The 21,965-nt window shown below is 38.2% G+C and overlaps 1 protein-coding gene across 4 annotated transcripts in view; it reads left to right on the forward strand.

Annotated features, from left to right (window-relative positions):
* The first annotated feature begins 7,052 nt into the window (after positions 1-7,052).
* Positions 7,053-21,965, forward strand: part of CRY1 (cryptochrome circadian regulator 1) — a 74,169-nt gene continuing 59,256 nt past the window's right edge. For 3 of the 4 annotated variants that reach the window (XM_006205864.3, XM_072973063.1, XM_072973062.1), the window contains exon 1: positions 7,053-7,941. In XM_006205864.3, coding sequence (XP_006205926.1) covers positions 7,784-7,941 — 158 coding nt within the window. In that variant the 5' untranslated portion in view covers positions 7,053-7,783. The remainder of the gene's footprint in view (positions 7,942-21,965) is intronic. The other variant, XM_072973061.1, reaches the window with a different exon arrangement.

Genomic DNA, 21,965 nt, shown 5'->3' on the forward strand with positions numbered 1-21,965 from the left:
GGCTCTGGTGAAGGCCCTCTTCCCAGCTGCAGACTGCTAACTTCTCACTGTGCCCTCACATGGTGGAGGAGCTAGGGAGCTCTTTGGAGCCTCCTTCATAAATCACTAATCCTATTCATGAGAGGGATTAGGATTTCAATGTATGAATTTGAGGGGAACACAAACATTCCAGCCCATAGTATGGGGCTTATTCTATAGAGTAGGGAGAGACATTGCTATGGACTGAATTGTGTACACCTCCCTCCCCCAAATTCATATGATGATTTACCCACCCCTGCAAGTGACTGTCTTTGGAGATAGGGCATTTCTGATAATAATTAAGGTTAAGTGAGGTCATAAGTGTAGGGCCCTGATCCAGTAGAATTAATGTCCTTATAAGAAGAGACACCAGAGTTCCCTCTTTCTCTCTCTCTCCCCCTCCCATGTGAGGACACAACAAGACAATCTGCAGCCAGGAAGAGGGCTATCACCAGAACTCAAGCATGTTAGTATCCTGATCCTGGATTCCAGTGTACAGAATTCTGAGAAAACAAATCTCTATTGTTGAAGCCACCTGGTCTACGGTATTTTGTTACAGCAGCCTGAGCTGATGAATACATACATGTAACCAAATAGATAAATATATACTATAATTCAGGTACTGATGAGTGATAGAAGAAAAATAAAGCTGGGTAATGGAATTTTAGAATGGTGAGGAGTGTAGATACAGTGGACAGGAAAAGCCACCCCAAGGAGATGACACTGGGGCAGACACCTGAATAAAATGAGGAAGGAGCTATGAGACTATCTTGGGACAGGACATTCCAGGCAGAGTAAAAAGCAAGTGCAAAGTCCTTGAAGCATTCTTAGCCTGCTTGAGGAAAAGCAAGGAGAGAGGAAGAGGGAAAGTGAGGAGGGGAGGGATGCAGACCAGACCCCAGGGCCAGGTAGCTCGTGTAAGTTCTCTGGAGTTTCTCTAATAGCTGGCTGGATTTTATAGCAAGTACCATATTTTTTTAGTCTACAAATCATAGTCCAAAAGTAACTGTCTTTATTTTTCTATGGCTAAATGTAGTTTCTGTCTTAAAAGTCCAAGTCTGCTCACTGGTTGAAAACTGGTCTAGTCAATTCCAGGTTTTCTTGGTCATTTCAGGATTTTCCTGTCATCCCAACTTTAAACTCAATCAATTCCTTTAAAAAAAAAAACTGCTTTCCTCTGCTTCTCTTCAGGGTAGCATTTAAGTTCCCAGATATTTAGAGAATGGTGCATCTTTAGGAAGGAGATCTGACTGTCATTCCTTACTTGCCAACACTGACATCAGCTGAATGTCTGATCCTGTCCCATCCTCAGGTGTTATTATCTCTCTGGGATGGCATCTGTTGAGATGCCCATGTCCCATCTAGTCCTTGGTCACAACCTCTTGTGACATTCTGCACATGCTGTACCTTTTGGCAAAACCCCTTGGTTAACTGGTTTTTCTCTTTCAGCTAACTTTCACAGCCCTCTAAGGAAGGGGGGGGGGAGGAATCTAGAAAAATTCAGCTGTTCTCTTAGCCAGCATCCTGCTTGGCAGGGCTTCCCAAACCCTCTTTGTCCAATGGCATCTCTCCTAGGCTTTTGAGCTGGGCCACAGTAAAGTTGTAATGGAAATTCCATGAGGACCAGCCTCCAGATTTTGAATGGAAAGTTGGCACAAGTCTCTTCTACTCTCAGATCACCCTGAGCTTATCTAGGAATATGGTGCTAATCCAATAAGGGTAGGTGAGACACTATCTTCTTATTTTAGAAAAGATATCTACTTATCTATCTCATTTTCCTCAGATGGCACTCATATCCCACCCCAGCTGAGAGAATTTTCATACAGTGTTAAGGGAAGGGGAAGGGAAGCAGCAAATCTTTCCTGATTTACATCTGAATCAAGGCTCTTGAATTTAAAATAAAAATGTTGAGCCACCTTGGACTTCTATTTCTGCCATTCTGAGGCAAGAGGACTCACATCCAAAGGCCTGAATAGGGATAGTCACAGGACAAAAAACATTGGGGGGCAAAAAATGTTGGCTAATATGTCACAGTATCATATTGCCACATTTGTAGCTATTTACACTTTCAAAATACACTTGGTCAGGAAAAAGGTTAAGAACAAGTGAGAAAACTATTCACAAGTACATCGTTGTTAATGGGCTGCATCAGTCAGTGTCTAATGAGGAGACAGAAACCACATGGCAAATCCAACAGGAAATGTTTTATAAAAAGAATTATTAATCACCACAGGGGATTAATTATAAAGGGAGAAACGAAATTATGAAGAATACCCTGGGACTGAGGGAGGGTACCAAAGGAAGGACAAACTTGGAAGGCAGAGTGCCAGGTGCCATCTCTTAGGGTAAGATTCAGACCTCACTGGCGAAGGATGGTGAAGAAGTCAACTGGGCCACCCTAGGCCAGAGCTGGTCTGCACTCACCAAGGCTGGTAGAAAGACAACCATGATTGGGAGTGGCCACAGGAAACACCTGGCCAGAATTCAGGTGGGCTGAGGTGGGGCAGCTGCTTGCTGGGAATTCACCAGCAGGGATGCCACTGAAACTTGATAGAAGTGAACTCTACAGTCTAATCATCCTTCAGTGTCCTGGAGGATTGTTTCCCAGATGCCTCTGCTCCCCTCAAGGATACCAAAATCTGCGGATGCTCAAGTCCTTTATATAAAGTGGCACATTATTTGCATATAACCGCCATGTATCTTCCTGTATACTTTAAGTCACCTCTGGATTACTTACAATACAATGTAAATGCTATGTATATGCAATGTAAATGATATATAAATAGTTGCCAGTGAGTGGCAAATTCAAGTTTTGCTTTTCGGAACTTTCTGGGATCCTTTTCAAATACCTTTTGATTCACAGTTGGTTGAATCTGTGGATGTGGTACCCACGAACAGGGAGTGCCAGAGAGCCTACTATATGTTCCTCGCCCAAGTGCCTCTGGCAGCATTGGAGTAGAACAAAAAAAGAAACCCAGCATACCAGAACCAGGAGGAGAAGCCCCTCCCTCCTTCAGTTTCCCTCCAACACCCTCTACTGACAATGTTTAACATGGTGAAGGAGAAACCCTAACTTCGAGGAAGCATGAAAGGTGAATTTGGAACTGAGACCCAATAAATTGATAACTGACATTTGGATGAAGTACAGTGTTCATGTGATCAACTGAGTGCTATCATGGTGTGTAGAAGAACACTGATTGAGAGTCTGTTGGGTACCAGGTACTGTGGCTAATGGTATAATGAGGAATATGATACACCAAAATCTCTGTGCTCCTGGAGCTTGCATATGAGGTGGGGGCAGGCATAGATTGTCTGATAATAAATAAGTAAATCATAAAAAAGTACAGATCACAAGTCATGCTATAATGAAGGTAAATAGGGAACCATAATAGAAACTAAGAAGGGGCTGGCAGGGAAGACCTCTCTGAGGAGGTGACAAAAATTATGAATGCTTTGAAATAGGCAAAAAAGATTACTAGGTCTCTTGTGTGGGCACCTTTCAAGTTATTCTCTGCCTGTCGTTATCTTTAAACTACTTTATAACTCTGTAAATTGTAGATAACAGATAGCAATGCAAATGAATGCTGTTCATGAACATGCAAGTGGATTTTGTCCTGTGAAAGTGAAACTGATTTCCCTCCTCCCATCCCTCTGTAGAAGTGTTTTGCATATATTAAGCAAATTTATTTTTAGCCTTCCTAATGGCGTATGTATGTAACTGTTATTTGGAATCTCCTTTTATTCCATTGTAATACCTTGTTGTTTCCCTCATTAATTAACAAGTTAATTTTTTGACATGTGTTCATTTTATATTCATATGAGAGTCATAATTGATCTTTAAAAAAATAATGATTATAGAGGGGAGGGCAAAATGGGTTAAGGAGGCCCACTGTATAGTGATGGATAGAAACTAAACTTTTGGTTGGTGATCACACTGTAGTGTATACAGAAGTCAAACTATAATGTTGTACACATGAAACATATAGTTTTATAAATAAATGTTACCTCAATTTTTAAAAATCCTGTAACATTTAAATTCAGCCTCCCAAAGACCCTAGTGCTGGGGGTCACTCTGCCAGGGGCTACCAGCCTAACATTCACATCACATCAAGACTGAATGAGTTGATCACACTGTCTACTCCTTCATCATTTGTGTGTTGATAACACGTGCCAAAAATCACCTCTGTAAGATGGGGTCAAGGGAGAACAGAGGCTTTCACACAGTGGCTGACACACTTTTATCAAGGGTATTCATGAAATCAAAGAGATAATGTTTGTTTGTTTGTTTGTTTTAACACTGTTGGCAGTTAAAGAACATTTAACAGGATTCTTCACATTATTTTTGAGACTGACAGGGCTGTGCTCTTAGAACCCAAGAATTTTTAAATAGCAAAGAAAATTTAAAAATCTAGTTCATCCCCGCATTTTCTACATGAATTAAGCAGGCCAAGAAAGCCTAGATGACTAGCTCAAGATCATCAACTAATTAATGGTGAGGTGAGATATAACCTAATCTCTTCCTCACTGTCCCATCTTTTTTCTACCACCTGGATGTTAAAGCCAGCCAGAATTTCATAAGAGATTCCTGACAATGGCCTTCATCTCTTCTTTCTTTTTTCAAACATAAATACTCACTCTGAAAAAGAAAGGGAGTGGTGGTGTCAGTGAGGGATAGTATGTGATAAGGAATGATAAGAAAAGAGCTTTGGATTCAGAAACAGTCTTGGTTTTTTCACCTGGTTTTACTACTTATTTGTATTTCTGAGCTATAATGTCTCTATCTGTAAGTTGAGCATAAATTATTATTAAATAATAAACTGCCTCATAAAATTATTATGAGGATTAATAAAAACCTATATAAAGTAACTGACATATAATAGGTGCTCAGTAAGTCACAGCTTTTCTTCAACGGTTACTCCTCCCTCAAAACAAAGATATATTAAAAGTAACAATCTATTTGCCATAGAAACCCTCTGTCTTTGAGGAATGCACAGTTGCCAGTACTGATGCTTTTATAAGTATTTTTATGTGTAAATGAAAGTTACACACACACCCACAAACAGTTGTTTCTTAAAAAAAAATCCATCTTTATTGAATGGACAATCAGCAAACATAAGCCAACTCTACACAAACCAATATTCTCTTTCTACCTCCCACTGTTTCATTTGGATGCTTGAAAACAATTCTTATGTCTTTAGACACAATCTGCTTACTTTCAAACTGCCTAAAATGAAACATGAAACATTGTATATTAAAAAGTCAATAGACCCTGGAGTATGAGGCAATCCAAATAAGGGCACAGCTCTGTTTGCCACATCCTCTGCATAGGTGATGGGATCCTTAAAATGCTAACTAACCAGGCTCATCTCCATTGATAAAAATAACTGTTCACTGCTTTATAGTGAACAACAGGTTTTCACATACTGTATAATTTTAAAAGTTCTTAAGAAATCAAAGAAAGGCTGTTATGTCCTCCCGATGGTAACAGAAGCAGGGTTAGGGAAGACTATCCAGACATACTGGCTTACTAGATGACTGCATTTACATTATTGCTGTATTAGTTTGCTAGAGCTGCTGTAGTAATGTACCACAAAATGAACAGCTTAGAACAACAGGAATTTATTGTCTCACAGCTCTGGAAGCCAGAAGTCTGGAATCAAAGTGTTGGCAGGGCCATTCTCCCCCGAAGGCACTAGGGAAGGATCTGTTTCAGGCCACTCTCCTAGCTTTGAGCAGTTCCTTGGTTTGTGGCAGCATAACTTCAATCTTCACATAGCCTTCTCTCTGTCTGTGTCTGTGTCTATATCGAAATTTCTCCTTTTTTAAGGACACTAGTCACTGGATTTGGGCCCCTAATGACCTCATCTTAACTTGATCATCTGCAATGACCTTATTTCCAAATAAGGTCACATTCACAGGTACTAGTGGTTATATGAATTTTAGAGGTACATAATTCAAACATACCCTTCCTCCTTTCAACTTTGCCAAACACACTGGTGATAAGCAGCATTCATTCATTCATTCACTAATTCATTCAGTAAACATTTTAATGTGTAGAAACATACCAGGTAGCTCAAAGGTGGTTGTAGTGAGCAGCAGATTCTAAAGAAGGGCACTTTATAGAGGAAAAAACAGCAAGTATAAAAGATAAGAGAGTGAACTCCATGAGTGCTGAGGTATTTGTCCCTTTCTCTCCTGTATCTCCAGCACTTTGAACAGTGCCCATTTCATTCAGTATGTGATTGTTGAATGAACATACGACCATCACATGTCTAAGGAATGGCATGGCTTTAAGTTCATTGTCGCTGGAAAGGTAGGCAAAGGCCCCATCATGATGAGCCCGGTAAACCGCTCTAAGCTTAAGGCACTAGGGCCAACATGTTGATGATATACAGATAGCATGAATTCCAGGGATGCCTGGCACCCGCCCTGCCAATTCTCTCTCTTCTCCAGAACACGTGCAAGGCTACCACGCCGCAAGACTCACAAGAATGATAATAGGGCCAGCTCTACACACTGAAGTAGGGTTGGGTTCTCCAACCAAAGCTGGATTGAAGCACATGGTTTGGGCTCTAAGTCTACGTGAAGCTTCCTACTCTGCCCTTTCCACCCCAACCTGCCCTCACTCCACGCCCGGCTTCCCCACTGACTCTCGGTAAGATACCAAGCTACTTTCAGGCCTTCTCCAAACCCCACGGAAGGAATCCCCGAGCACGTTCCAGTCAGCCCGCCCCGTCCTCCTTCCCTCCGGAACGCAGCGAGAGCGCACGCGCACCCCCCCCCAGCCGAGCGCGCGCTCGCGAGCTCCCCGCATCCCCGTGCTCATCCGGGTCTCGGTGAGCTTCAGCCAATGGTGGACACTCACGGACCCCGAGGGCGGGGTTACGCCTTACCTCACATGGGGCCTGTGGTTACCGTGGGCGCTTCCAGGCAGCTGTGGTCTGTCAGCAGGGAAAAGGCGAAGAGGCAGAGTCCGGCAACTGGATGAGGAGCGACAGTTTGAGATGGAGCGGCCGCCCACCACTAGAAGCCACTGAGGCGCGAGAAGTTCCCCAGTCAGAGCCGCTGTAGTAAACACACTTCAGAAACGTGAGGTGCCGGTGGTCACGTGGGGAGCGCGCCCTCCAATGAGGAGCCGAGGGCGGGGCCGAGGCCGCTGACGCGGCGGTGGCGGCGGAGTCACCCGGGCAGCCTCGGGACCGGTCACCGGCCGGCAGCCGTCCAGCGGCCGCGACCACCGCCTCCGTGCGTCGTCCTCACTCTTCTTTCCCGGGCCAAGAGGCAGAGTGACCAACAAGTGGCTGAATTCTCTCTCATCCCTGTCGGTGGCTCGCCTCAGGCGGGCCGTTTGCTCCTCAGGGGCCGCCTCGGTAGGGCGAGGTTTCCGTGACGAACCTCCTGGGGCTGCCCGCGCCGGCTCGGGCCATCGTGGCGGCTCGGGCTTGTGGAACTTGCTCGCTCTCCGGGGGTCCTAGGCCCTCAAAGTTATGCGTCTCGTCCAGGGGGTTGCGGCGGGTGCTGGCTCCTAAAAGGCGTGAAACCTGGACTCCGCTGACTGGGTTACCTCCATTCATCTTCCAGCTGCGCCTCCAGCGCCCTCTCCGTCTCCGGTTCCCTCCTCGGACTCATTTTTTCCTGGCTCCCCTCTGCCGCCCTTTCCTCACTCCTTGGGTGCGACCATTCTCCTGGAAGCGGAGGTGTCGGTTATGAGCCGCAGCCTCCTGCCCTGAATTTCTCCGCGGAAGAACTCGGTGGCGACCCCGGGATGGGGGTGAACGCCGTGCACTGGTTCCGAAAGGGGCTCCGGCTTCACGACAACCCCGCCCTGAAAGAATGCATTCAGGGCGCCGACACCATCCGCTGCGTCTACATCCTCGATCCCTGGTTCGCCGGCTCCTCCAATGTGGGCATCAACAGGTGGCGGTGAGTCAGGATCCTGTGAGAAATTGATTTCGATGTTGAATGAATCAGGACTTTACAAGGGGTTGGCCAGATCTGAGAATTTAGACCCGGGACCGCCTTGCTTATGTTGTTTTAATTATTGCAGGTTTTCAAGTATCAAATAGAACGGACCTAATAGTTCTCTGGCCAGAGAGTGCTGGCAACCTGGAACACTTTGGCCTTCGGGTGTGAGTTACATGTCTCTGAGCTAATAGGAACTCTTCCCCTGTATTTATGTTGAATTCTTAGTGGTGGAATTAAAAAACACCCTTCCAGTCTCCAGTAGCCGTGGGTTGATTTTCTTGGCCTCTTTGTGGCATTTGAAAGGATTGCAGTTTTTAATGCTTACGTTTGTGTGTGTCTAGGAAACTCATAGTATGGAGAAAATCATTCATTCAGTACAGTCGCCTCCAGATCCAGTTTTCTTCCACTTTGAGGCCGCCGTAGGAAAAGCAAGGGGAACAATATTAAATGGTTTCTTTTTGCTCAGCTTTTCCTCTCAACTCCTCCTTGTGGTTGACTAGGCAAAGCACAGTTTTTCTTTCTAGGCAAAGAATAATCTTTCTAGGATTCAGAGCACTGAAAGAAGTCTTAGAGAAGCTTTATGATCTTTTCCTGAAATGCCAGGCCAGATGATTGTTAGGCTCCCCTGGTGGAAATGAAAGCATTCTTTAAACAAATAGATTATTGATCACTCTCTGTATACCAGCCACTGCTTTAAACACCAGGGATATGGTAGTGAACAAAACGGACAGAAATTTTTGCTCTTTTCAAGCACATGTCCCAGAAAGAATATAATATTTGGTGGTAAGTGATGTTCAGAAATGCAGAGAAAGAGGATAGAAAATATAAGGGGGTGGGATTGGCATTGCAATTTAAAATATGGTGATAAGGGAAAACTCAGAGAAAGTGACAATTGAACAAAGTGATGAAGCAAGTAATGGGTTACAGATATCTTGCGGGAAGCATTCCAGGGAGAAGGAACAGTAAGAGAAGAGGTCCTTGGGTGGAAATATGCGGAACCTTTGAAAGGAACAGCAAAAGAAACTAATATGAAGCAGAGCAGAATAAGTGATAGGAAAGGTAGCAGATGAGTTCAGAGATGTAATAGGGCCAGACTAAGTAGAGCTTCACAGGCAGTTGTCAAGATTTGGGCTTTTACTGAGAGAAACGTGGGGATAATTGCAGGATTATGAGCAGAGAAGTGATGTGATTAGACTTAAGTTTAAAAAAAAAACTTCTCTGGCTGTGATTTTGAGAACAGACTGAATTGTTGGGTGGAGGGGGGGACAAAAGCAGGAAGATCAGTTAGGAGTCTATTGCATTTATCCAGGTGAGAGGTGATAATGGCTTGGTGATAATGATCGTGATGGATGTGGTGAGAAATAGTCAAATGTTGAGTATGTTTTGAAGGCAGAATCCACATTATTTATCGACAGATTGGATATGTGGTGTGAGAGAAAGAGAAGGAATTAGGAATGATTTCAAATTTTTTGACTTGAAGGATCTAGAAGGATGGAGCTGCACTTTGCTAAGAAAGTGAAGTCAGTTGCAGAAGCTATTGGGAAGGTGATTTGAGTTCTCCTTTGAGCTTGGTTAAGTTTGAGATGTTTGTTACACATCCAAGTGGAAATAGCAGGTAGGCAGTTGACTATATCTGAAATTCAGGACAGAGATCCAGGCAGTAGGTATGAATTAGAGAGTCATCAGTTTACAGATAATGTTTATAGCCATTTATTAATCTATTCATTCATTGAACAAATATTTGGCATGCACCTACTATGTGCCAGGCACTGTTTTAGGTGCAGGGCATTGAGCACAAATAAAATAGCTTAAAAAATCCCTACCTTGTTGAAGCTACATTCTAGTAGAGCCATGAGACTATATGAGGACTTTAAAAAAGTAAATGTTGGGAGGTGAGTGTAACTCAGTGGTAGAGTGCATGCTTGGGATGCACAAGGTCCTGAGTTCAATCCCCAGTACCTCCATTAAAAAAAAAAAAAAAGAAAGCAAATGTAGATAGAAAAGAGAGGAGGACCAAGAACTGAGCCTTGGGAATTCTAATGTTTACAAGTTGTGGAGCTGTATAAGAACCAGCGTAGGAGATTGAGAAGGAACATCTTGTAAGGTAAGAAAACCCAGAAAAGTATGATGTCTTAGAAGCCAAGTAAAGAAGGAGAGAGTGTTTAACTTATGTCAAGTTGCTGGTCAAGTGAAATGAGGACTGAAAATTAAAAATTGTATTTAGCATTTTGAGATCATTTGTAATCTTGACTAGAGTGATTTGAGTAGTGTCTGAAGCAAAAGCCTATTTGGAATGGCTCAAGAGAGAGGCTGAGAGGAGATGGGAGATAACTCATGTAGACTGCTCTTTTAAGAGTTTTGCTGTAGAAATAATCTGAGAAATGATGTAGTTCCTGGAGGGGAATATAGTCAAGAGGGGATTTTTTTTTCTTTTTTTAAGATGGGAGAAGTTACAGTATCTTTGTGTGCTGATGGAAATGATACGACAGCTGTATATAAAACAGTTTCATTAGCAGAATTGGTATCAATGTTGATTCTGGAAAAAAATGATAAATGTAGCATATTCTAATCTGTTAACATCTTAACAATAATATTACTATATTATTATTACTATAATAATTCCCTTTTCACAAGATTGTTAGGATTAAATTAGTCATCAGATGTAAAATGCTTAATATGTAAGTGGTAATGGTAAGTGCTTATTAGCTGTTTGCTCCTAAATTGGAAGCCCTAGGTAAATAATATCTAATTAAATGCCTGCAGTCAGTTTCTCCTAGAGCAGTTTATAAATTTATAAAATCTAGACTATAAGTTTCTGTAGGTTAGGGTTTAACTAATAAGTGAAATAAAACTGATAAGCACAATAGGAATAATCCCATATTTTCCTTTTTAAAAGGATTTTTTTACTACTACATATTGCACTTGATAAGTAATAAATGAGTAAAGATACAAATAATGAATAGAGAAAGACTTTTCTTCCACTGAACACTGTTATAAAAAGGCAAGGGCAGAGTTTTATTTAGTCTGTTCTTGTAACATCAAATTCAGTGCTTTTCATATAGCAGTAACTCAGTTACTGCTGAATGAAGTGATATCCAAGACTCAATAATTTTATATTTAAACAACTATTGATTTCCTTATTGACCATGGAATAATGTGCAAACTACATAGCTTGGTATTACATTTTTAAAAATCTATTTTGCCTGAGTAATATAACAAAACTACCTTTTGCTTTGCCATCATTTCATTTAAAAAGAATACTTTAACATTAAAAAGTTTGAAGGACATTGTTGCAAAATAAAGGACAGTCCTTTGACTTGAGTAAATTAAGCTTTATGAAAAGTCACTTTGCCTCATTTGATCTCAAGACCAGTGAATACTTCATCTTGAATTTGTAATTTTTAGGTTTGAATGATTTAAAATATTATAGTTCCTTCCTTCACTTCTTATTTTATTGCAGTATAGTTGATTGTTCACTTCTTTCTTTCTTTCTTTTTTTTAGTTGAAGTATAGTCAGTTTACAATTTTGTGTTTAATTTCTGGTGTACAGCATTGTCATTCAGTTGTATACCTGTATATATATATATATATATACACACACACATATTTATATTCCTTTTCATATTCTTTTTCATTATAGGCTATTACAAAGTATTGAATATAGTTTCCTGTGCTATATAGTAGGAGCTTGTTTATCTATTTTATATATAGTAGTTAGAATCTGCAAATCCTGAACTCCCAATTTATCCCTCCTCACCCCCTCCCCACTGCCAGTAAGCCATAAATTTGTTTTCTATGTCTGTGAGTCTGCTTCTGTTTTGTAAATAAGCTCATTTGTGTCATTTGTTTTTAGATTACTCCTACATAATGTTTATTAAAGTTATACCACACAAAAACTTTTAAGTGAATGTTCATAGAATCACTGTTATTCATAATAACCAAAAGATGGAAATAACCCAAATGTCCATCTACTAATGAATAGCTAAACCAAATATGGTCTATCCATGCAGTGGAATATTATTCAATCATAAAAAGGAATGGAGTACTGATACCTGCTAAAACATGGATGAACCTTGAAAATATGCTAAGTGATTAAGCCAGTCACAAAAATCCCATATATTATTTGATTCTTTTTATATGAAATGTCCAGAATGGGTAAATGTGTAGAGACGGAAAGGACTTTAGTGACTTTTTAGGCTGGAGGGGAGGGGTTGAGGGAGTTGAGAGGTGATAGCTAAGGATCATGGGGTTTCTTTTCCAGGTGATGAAGATGTTATAGAAGGTAACTGTTGCACAACTTTGTGAATATACTAAAAACCATTGAATTGTACATGTAAAAAACCCCAAGAAACAAAAAGTGTACTCTCCTCTTTAAAGCCCAGTCCAAATGCCACCTTTTCCATAATACCTTTCTTTATCACCTTGTCTGGAAGATTAACAGTCTTTGTTAACCCTTATACCATTTTGGGATGTTTATTCTTGTATCATCCTTAATATTTACTTCTTTGATTTGTAAATATTGATGTAGTCCTCATTTATTTCTCCATACCTCTTCTACCTAAAGGGATGATACCATTTCATTTAATAAAAACTATTTCGTGTTCATATTCATGGCAGGCACATTCTTGGTACTGAGGATACAACAATGAATAAACAGAAAAGTCTCTTCCCTTGAGGAGCTTCTAGTCTAGGAGGAAAAACACACAATAAAATAAATATAATATGTCAGGTGGTGATAAATGTAATGGAGAATGTGAGAACAAGAAAAACAAACTATGCAAATATCTGGAGGAAGAGCCCTCTGTGTATTCTCCAATATGTCTAGTGTGATGTCTTGTACGAAGTAGGCATTTGATAATAATCTTTTTAATTTTCTTTGTAAGTCTAGGATTTAGAAGAGGGACAATTACTTTAACTTAGATGCTCATATATATGAAACTCATAATTCTGAAAAATAATTTTTGATGAACAGATTTTTTTAACATTTAAACTTCAGCATGTATATGACATAGTTGATGCTGTCACATGTGGAATATCTTAATTTTCAGTAACCAGATCTATAAATGTATCTACATTCTTACTCATTCTTTCCTTATACTGTATGATTTCAGTGGAAGAGATATTGCTTACCCTATTCAAAACTGGTATCTTCTTCATCTGTTCTCTGTTTTTTAAAATTTTGCTCATATTTTTTTCCAGCTTTATTGGGGTATAACTGACAAAAATTGTATTTATTTAAGATATAAGACATGATGTTTTAATATATGTATATATCGTGAAGCTCACTTTTTATTATTTATTCTCTCTCACCATTTCTTTAACCTCATCCTCTTTTTAAGTTGCTTCCAGTCAACGTTTAAACATGCTAAAGACCAAATTCTGTAAACAAACAAAACAAACAGGAACAAAACCTACCCTTGACTATGTTCTTCACTTGCAACTGTTTCTCAGTTCCTGTATAGCCACACTTCCTAAACAGGGTGTCTAATACTGACTGACTTCATCTTCTACTCACCTTTGTGCCCATCAAACTTGGTTCCATCCCCACCTTCTCCACCAAAACTGTTTTCATCCAAAGGTTACGTTAAAACTTTTCATTCCTTGACTTTTCACCATGTTTGACACATTTGATCACACCTTCTTCCTCTTCCCTCTGCTTTGGTTCCCTATTATGTTTGTTTTTGTGCCAGAGTGGTTAGTGTTCTTTCTTGACTTCTTTTTTTCTTAATCGGTTTCTTCCTTGACTTCTTTAACCCTTAAATGCCCCTTAGGTCTGTGATCGCCACCCTCTTTTCATTTTACATTATTCCTAGGCTATCTTCTCTCTTCATAAAGTCAGTTACCATCTGTATGCCCAGAATTCACAAATCATTATCTTCAGCTTGGATCTCTCACCTGATCCCCGGATATGTATCTACTGTATATAGATTCTCTCCCCATTTGAATGTATTATATTCTGGGTTGGCTTTTCAGATAGGCTGTCCTCTGATGGTAAAATATAGCAATAACAATAGCAGTTACACAGTAAAAAGCATCTGCTTTTGCCCCAGAAATCTCAGTAAAAGTCTACAGCACTTCAATGGCTCTATCTCGGCCAATTCTGAATCAGTCATTGTAAGCCTGGTTGTCTGAGCTGGAGTTGTGTGCCTCATGGGTGGAATCAGCTCGACTGGACTGAAGTAACTGAAGAATGATTAGGAAGTAAGTGGATGCCCTCAAGCAATAGATGCCTATTATGTAAGAACTCAGATCAGAAAGTGGGTCCAAGCCAGAAAAAACTTCGACCCCTGTTTCGGGAAAGATAACTTTGGCAGCTGAGTGAATGGTAGAGGAAAGAATATAGCAGTGAGGAAGCTTTATCAACAGTTAAGTTGAAACATAATACAGACTTGAATTAGGGAAAAGCCTCAGAAGAAGGAGAAGATGCAAGAGAGTAATAGTAGAGGTACAATGGATAGTTTAGGTGACTGTCTGGAAAAGGCAGTTTCATAGAAGAGGGTGAGGGAGAGAGTAGAATGTAAGATTCTCATGTTTTACGCCTCTGACAGTTAGACATTAAGTTAGGAAATGTAGGGATAAATCATTTAGATGGTGGAAAGAGTGAGTTTAGGTCATGATGAATTTGAGGTACTGCTAAGATATCAGAATGGGAAGTGGAGAAAATAAAAGTTCAGGTTTGGGATTACAGGCATTAGCGCTCTGGGTGTGGGAGTAATTCTTACATAATTAATAAGTGAAGCATGACTGATGATATAGGATAGAATAAGACCCATCAATACCTTGTGAATACTATATTTAAGATGGATAGGAACTGATGAAGGAGACTGAAGAGTATCAGTCAGGGAGGAGGAGAGCCAGGAGAGTGCTGTCTCATGAAAACCAAAAGTGATAAGAATTTTCCTTCATTGTGCTAAAGAGGGCAAATTAGAATGAGTTTTGACAGTTATGCAAGAAAAATTGTCAGAGACTTGGAAATGGGCAGAAGAAATTACTGTATATCTTGAGTGCTGGGCATTGGATCCTCCACAACCTAGAAGACCCTCCAGGAATTATATTATTTTGATTTAGAGATACACATTTTTGTCCTTGATTGACTAGGCTGGTTTTACAACTCTGTAAAAAGGGGTAAAAGTTAAGTTCTAGAAAACTGATATGGGAATAAATGTTTCCTGCCCATGCCAGTGCAGTTAATCCTGTTCATGCCATACAAATGAATTTTATAGACTGGGGAATATGAATCTCTGAAAGTCAGAGTCTCACTTGAACCAGTTTTTTTTTTTTTTCCCTCTTTTTAATGGAGGTACTGGGGATTGAACCCAGGACCTCATGCATGCTAATCATGCAGTCTACCACTGAGCTATTACCCTCCCATCATCTGAACCAGTTTTAACATCTTACTGTTCCTTCTTTCATTAATGAGTTTAATGTAATCTTTGCTATATATTCATTTCATATTTGTATGACAGTCATGATTTTACCGTTTTGAAAATTGCACTTTAACTGTTACAAAGGCCTTTGGTATACTTTGAGAAAGCAGCTTCAATGTGCAATCAAATTGTATAGGGTGTTGCTGAAAGTGTATATGTGTGTGGCTGGTGTAGGGGAAGAGGGTGATAATTGAGGGGAGGGTTTTAATGGGCGAGGTAAGACATAAAATGGATGCATAGGCTGAGGAAAAGTGAATTTTGTGTAGATCAACAGACTTACAGTCAAGACCAGATGATAAATAGAAAATAAAATAGATAAGATGCAGTCCAAATGTGTAGTTCTTTGAATGACAGACTGAAGTGAGTTTAGAACACCTGGCTGTCCTGAAACCTAGATACTAATCCCTGCTTTCCTACTAAGTAGCAATTGGACTGACGTTAAGTTGCTCCTCCTTCCTTTTATTCATTGAGGAAATGTTCATTAAGAGATTGTTACCTGCCGGGCACTTTGTAAGGCATAAAGATGAAGGTCATGGTTCCTTCCTATAAGGAAACTTTCACACCACTAAAGGACAAACAGTTAGAATATAGAATATTAAATAAGATCTCTGTGAAAATATGTAAGGATAATCATAGGAGCACAGAAGAGACAACCCTGGAGGAGGAGAGGAAAGGATTAGAAGTAGAGACAGTGTGCCTGTGTGTCGGGAGTGAGCTGTTGGTTTGAGAGAGGTGTTCCAGAGAGTTCCAGAATGCTTTTTTTTTTTTTGGTCAGAATTACTCTTTTTTTTTTTTTAACTTTTTTAAATTGAAGTATAGTCGGTTTACAATGTTGTGTTAATTTCTGGTGTACAGCATAGTGATTCAGTTTTACATATACATACAGAATACTTCTTGATGAAGGAGATTCTTGAGTCAGTGTCCCAATATGAAAAAGGAGGTACTGAAAACAAGCCCTCTTATCTGATATCACTGGGACTAGCAGTTATTTGAAAAAGGCAAGCATAAAAAACAACATAAATGTACATTAATTTGACAGCTTTTAATGTAAGATAAAATTCTAGATCTCAGTTCTCTGGGTCTCTTCTTTATCCACATTTACTCTTTAGGTGATCTCATCTAGTCATGTACTTGAGTACCTAATGCATCTCTTGCTGTGACCTCTGTCTTGAGTTACAGACCTACATATCCAGTATTTTTACTCAGATTCTAGATAAGCATCTTAAAGTTGGTTTTGCCCCTCATCTCTCCCACCTCCCATGGTTTCTCTATATCTTTATGGCAACATTCACCTCATTGCTCTGCAAAACCTAGGAGTCATCTTTCCTTCATTTCATTTTTTTCCCATGCAACCCCATGTCTAGCCCTTAAGCAATTATTGTGACTTTTCCTTCAAAATAACCCCCATATCCATTCAGATGTCATCCTTCCACTGCTATTTTACTACCCAAGTCACCAACATTTCTTGCAGGACTACTGCAGTAGCCTCATAACTTCTCTACTTCCATTTTTATACCTGCCTTCCGAGTTTGTTCCATATGGAAGCCAGAGTCGTATTTTAAAAAACGTTAATCAGATTAGGTCATTCCTCCGCTCGAAATCTGTCAGTGACTTCCAGGGTGTTTGCATTTCTGTTTCTCTATCTGAACATTATTTCTTCAGACTTTAGCAGGGCTCATTCCTTCAGTATCTCTTCTTAGAGGTGTTTTCACACCATCCTATGTGAAGTTAATGTGCCCTTATTCCTTCCCTAGACCCCCCAGTTTTCACTTTCTATCTCCATGTCCTGTTCTATTTTTCATGGCATTTACCATTACCTGAGATCATATATTTATTCATTTACTTCTTTATTGTCTTATTCCTTTACCAAATTATACAAGAGAGGAATTGATTCATTATTGGTTCCTCAGCCCTGTAACAATAGTTCTCAGTGGCTGGTCCAAGGATACTTATGGGTTCCTGAGACTCTTTCAGGATATCTTTGAAGTCAAACTACTTTTGTAATAATACTAAGTCATTATTTGACTTTCTTACTGTCATTCTCTCATATTTGTACAGTTGAGTTTTCCAGAAGCTACATGGTAAGTTATGACATCATTGGCTATGATAGCTAATGGAATGCGTACTATTGTATTCTTGTGTTTTAAAATTTTTTCAGCTTTAGTTTCTCACTAAATGTTGATAGATACTACCTATAAGACAAAGCTCTTTGGGGTTACTCAGTAATTTTAGGAGTATAAAGGATCATGAGGCCAAAAAGTTTGAGAACTGCTGCCATAGAACAATACCTGGGGCAGTTTAGGTGTTCAGTATACACTTGTGGACTGAATGTCTAAATGAATATTGTTCTGCTGACTTGATGGAGTTTAATGTTGGCTTTAATGCATAAATTATAGTCTGATACTGCTTATCATTTTCTTAGAAGTTGATTAAAAACTTAAAGACCCTTGTGAAGCAAACTTGAGTACAGAATTCCTTTAGTACATTTTTTTCTTCTAATCTATTATAACTATCTTATCCACAGGTAATTAGAAGCTTTTTTTGTGATTTGCCTTTTATCAAACCTTTTTAAAGAATTCAATTTAGTTTTCAATAAAACAGCTTTTTTTTACACTCATTTAATCAGTTTATATAAAATTTAATTGAATTATGTGATTACAGTAAGAAATTCAGCTGGCATAAATAGGTTTAAATAATACAATTGACTGTTGACATGCCTAGAACTTTAACTGATTAGAACAAGAATAGATGTACAAGAGAGCAATAGCTTGCTTTTCTTAGGTTAAATTTAACCATGATCATCAGTCAGTATGGCCTCTATATATTTTACAGAGGGTATGGAGGAATTGTATGATTTCTTTTATGGTAATAGCAAAAATAATTATTAGAAATATAAAAAATATAACTACAGGGTTTTTTTTTAATTTGACATTTTTAAATTAAGTCTTACATATTTGAAGAAGTACTTTTAACTCCAAATGTAGCTAAAGAATGGATTAGGAGTCCATTTGTCACTATTTCCCAAATTGAAACATTCACCTGTCAGCTTTTGTGGGGGTTCATTGAATTAGTTTAAAATTAATTTTTAAAGTTATTGAGTTATTAAAGTACTTACCTGCCACTACATAAGGTAAAGAGACCTGGATAAAATATTGCAAACAGTAACATCCCTTTAGTGGTAAGAAATCATTAATGTTTAAACATTTTAATTAATTTTCTGTTAATATACCTAAAATTAGTGGTCCATATATTTATGCTGAATAATCATTAAAGCCATGGATGTAGCTATTTTAATAAACACTGCTAAAAGCTTAAAAGATCATTATGTGTATTCCAACAGACCTGGGTTCAATTCCTGGCTTCAACATTTATGTTAACAATATGTATGACCTGAGTAGGATATTTAACTTTTCTGAAATTGTTTCTTTATATTTTTTATGGAGGTATATTTTTCACTATCCATCTCAGAATTGTTTCAGAATTAAATTGGGTAAAGGAAATACGTAGCACTGTGTCAGTAAAATTTTATTAAATATTTTTAATGCATATAATATTAGTAATATTTTGTTCTTATATGTTACATGTGATAAAAAAGGATGAGGTCTAGAACTAGTAACTCTGATCAAGATTAAGTTTACTGAAAGATTAATTTATACCACCATATTTATTAAAAACTCACTATCTATTTTATTTATAGACCAAAACTGGTTAAACTGGCAGATCCCACTGAAATTTCAATAAACTTATAGTTAATAAAGCCTCTAGGTCATTTTCATCTTACTTGCTAACAGACTGTTTACTTGTTGAGGGCATTTCTGAGCCTAAATGTAGACCCTTAGTTCTATAGATTCATCTTATTTTCAACCCAGTATTCATATATTTGTTATAATTATGAATTCTATCATTGTGAAATCATTGTTATTATTTCTCTCAAATATATTCATCTACTTATTTGGTATCATGTATTTTATGTCAATATCTAAATTAAAGAAGTATTTATAAAATTTTAGAGCTATCAGTAACTTTGGAAGCAGTAGTCCATTTTTTCAAACCACACTTTATGTCTCGTTTTTTATTATGAAATCAACTTTGTGGGTCATAGTGGACATTAAAAATAATGATATAGAGTAGGAACTATCAGTGGCATTATGTTGTAAGTGTAAGTTATTTTATGAAACTTTTAGTTACACAGACAGACACGTGCATAATTAATTGTTCTCAATCATATTTCTTGCTACGGATCACTGTCAAAAAGTTTGAAAGCCACCAATTTAGTCTATTTATCAGATGGAGAAATAGGTCCAGTGAGATTAAACCACTTGCCCCAGGCCATGTCTGTGTTAATAGTGTCAATATAAAACATGGTTATTACATTCAAAATCCTTCTAGCTTTTTTATGTAACTGAAAATAATGATGAAATTATCAAGAGATACATGAGAACAGACAGAAAGCCTCACAGTGTTTCATGTTAGGATCCTCACTCCAGGTTAACATTAACTAATTCAACAGTACTGTACTGAATTCAGTTCATACAGTTAAAAACCTTATTAATCTGTTCAGAATTTTCAATCTTGTCTACAAAAAGCATCATTAACTTTGTCGTATATCTATCAGTCTGATAATCCTGTCAGAGAGGGAAAAAAGATTACTATCTTGAACTTATCAGCAATTCTGTTTTTAGTTTTAAAAAAAGCTTTATTTTTTAAGTGCCTCTAAACTTTATGTTTAGTAACCTTTTCTATTATTTTCCAGGGGTGGAAAAAATCAAACTTACTAGCTTGTACTTTTAGAATCTTCCCTACACATACACACCTTTTGAAAAAACAATCAGACCTATTTTCTCATCTTCAGTCCTCTAACTCTTCTCAATTTGAGCTTGTTCATTATGTCTTTGGTGCTCTGTTACTCTTGCCAAGATTTATCTCTTGGACTTCTGTTCTCTCTTTAGGTTTGTACATACCTGTTTAAAGTTTGTTGTTCAGGTGTATGTGTTTGCCAGGGGCTAGTGGAATGGGACATTCTGCATTGTCTCTGTTGTCTAATAATATTATTATCTTAAGTATAGACTTGAATTCTCTCTGTTAATTTTCTTGCCATGAGCATGATTTTTTAAAGGGTTATGTTGTCATCTCTAGCATTAAAAAAAAAAAGAAAAAAAAGCCTTCAGCTTTAACGTTCCAGACACTTTAAAGGTTTTTGTTTGTTTTTGCAGTTTTACTTGATTATACACCAGTCTTCTGACTTGAAATGTGGACTTCTCACTTTTGAAATTTGGACTTTAGAGAAGGAAAGAGAAATTTTTCCCCCCCGACCCCCATCTTAGTTTTCTTTCTCATTACAGTTATTCATATTAAGATAGGCAGGACTTTATCATTTTTAATTCCTGTGTTGTATTGCTTCTCGATTTGCCAACTCATCATGTACCAGTTATCATTTATGCCTCCTGTGTAACAGGTACTTTGTAAATCTTTCTACTTGGCATTTACCAATTATCATTTACACTATGTGACAAGTAAGTTTGTACTTCTTTCCATTTGGCATTTTTTGTTCTTTATACTATTTTCATTCTTGTCCAGTTAGTTCAGATTTTATAGATTTTATCTATAAAAGCATTGCTGAGTATTATACAATACTTCTTACAATATATTATAGTGCTTATGTAACCTTTTCCACTGCCATATTGTAAACATCTGGAGAGTTCCTAATCCAGTAATTCTAATATGTATTTGAGTTAGATCAGGAATCTCATAATTAAAGAGATGAGTGGTTTGTATATTATTTTAGAGCTGGGACTAGAACCCAGATCTTCTGATTACTAATTATTTTTCCCCCTAAAATAGGAGTAACTTGATATCCATGTAGAAGAAAGAAATCTGAATCCCTGCCTTGTACCATAATACAGAAATCAATTATAGATCCAAATGTGGAAGGTGAATCAATATGCTTTTAAAGAATAAAATGTTTAAAAAAAAAAGTCTCCATGAGTTTAGAGGAGGCAGAGATTTCTTCAACAGAATGCATTCTCTTGTGCACGTATGCTTGCACGTGCACACACACACACACACACACACAAGGATGAACTATAATAGAAAATTTGATAAATTGGATTTCTTTAAAATTTAAGAACTATTCATCAAAAATGGCAATGAGATAGTAAAAAAGCAAGCCAATGAGAAACCAGTGGGTGGAGATATTTGAAGCACATATAACTGACAAGGGAGTTGTAACAGGAATGTGTAAAAAACTAAGTCATTAAGAAAAATACAGACCCTGAATAGATATTTCATGAAAGAGGATATCCAAATAGTCCATGGACATGGTAAAAGTTGCCCAGGCACATTAAATATTTAGAAAATATAAATTAAAACCACAGCAAAGCACTACTACATACCTTCTGGATTGATTTGCTAAAATGAAAAGATTTGGCAGTACAAAGTATTGATGAAGATAAGAAACAGCTGGAACTTTCATATACTGCTATGAGGAATGTGAACAGTTAACAGTTTGGAAACCCGTAGGACTCTATGTTGAGTATTTACATTACCAATAGCCCA

The sequence above is a fragment of the Vicugna pacos genome, chromosome 12 (genome assembly GCF_048564905.1).
Source record: "Vicugna pacos chromosome 12, VicPac4, whole genome shotgun sequence".
In the NCBI taxonomy this organism is placed as follows: Eukaryota; Metazoa; Chordata; class Mammalia; order Artiodactyla; family Camelidae; genus Vicugna; species Vicugna pacos.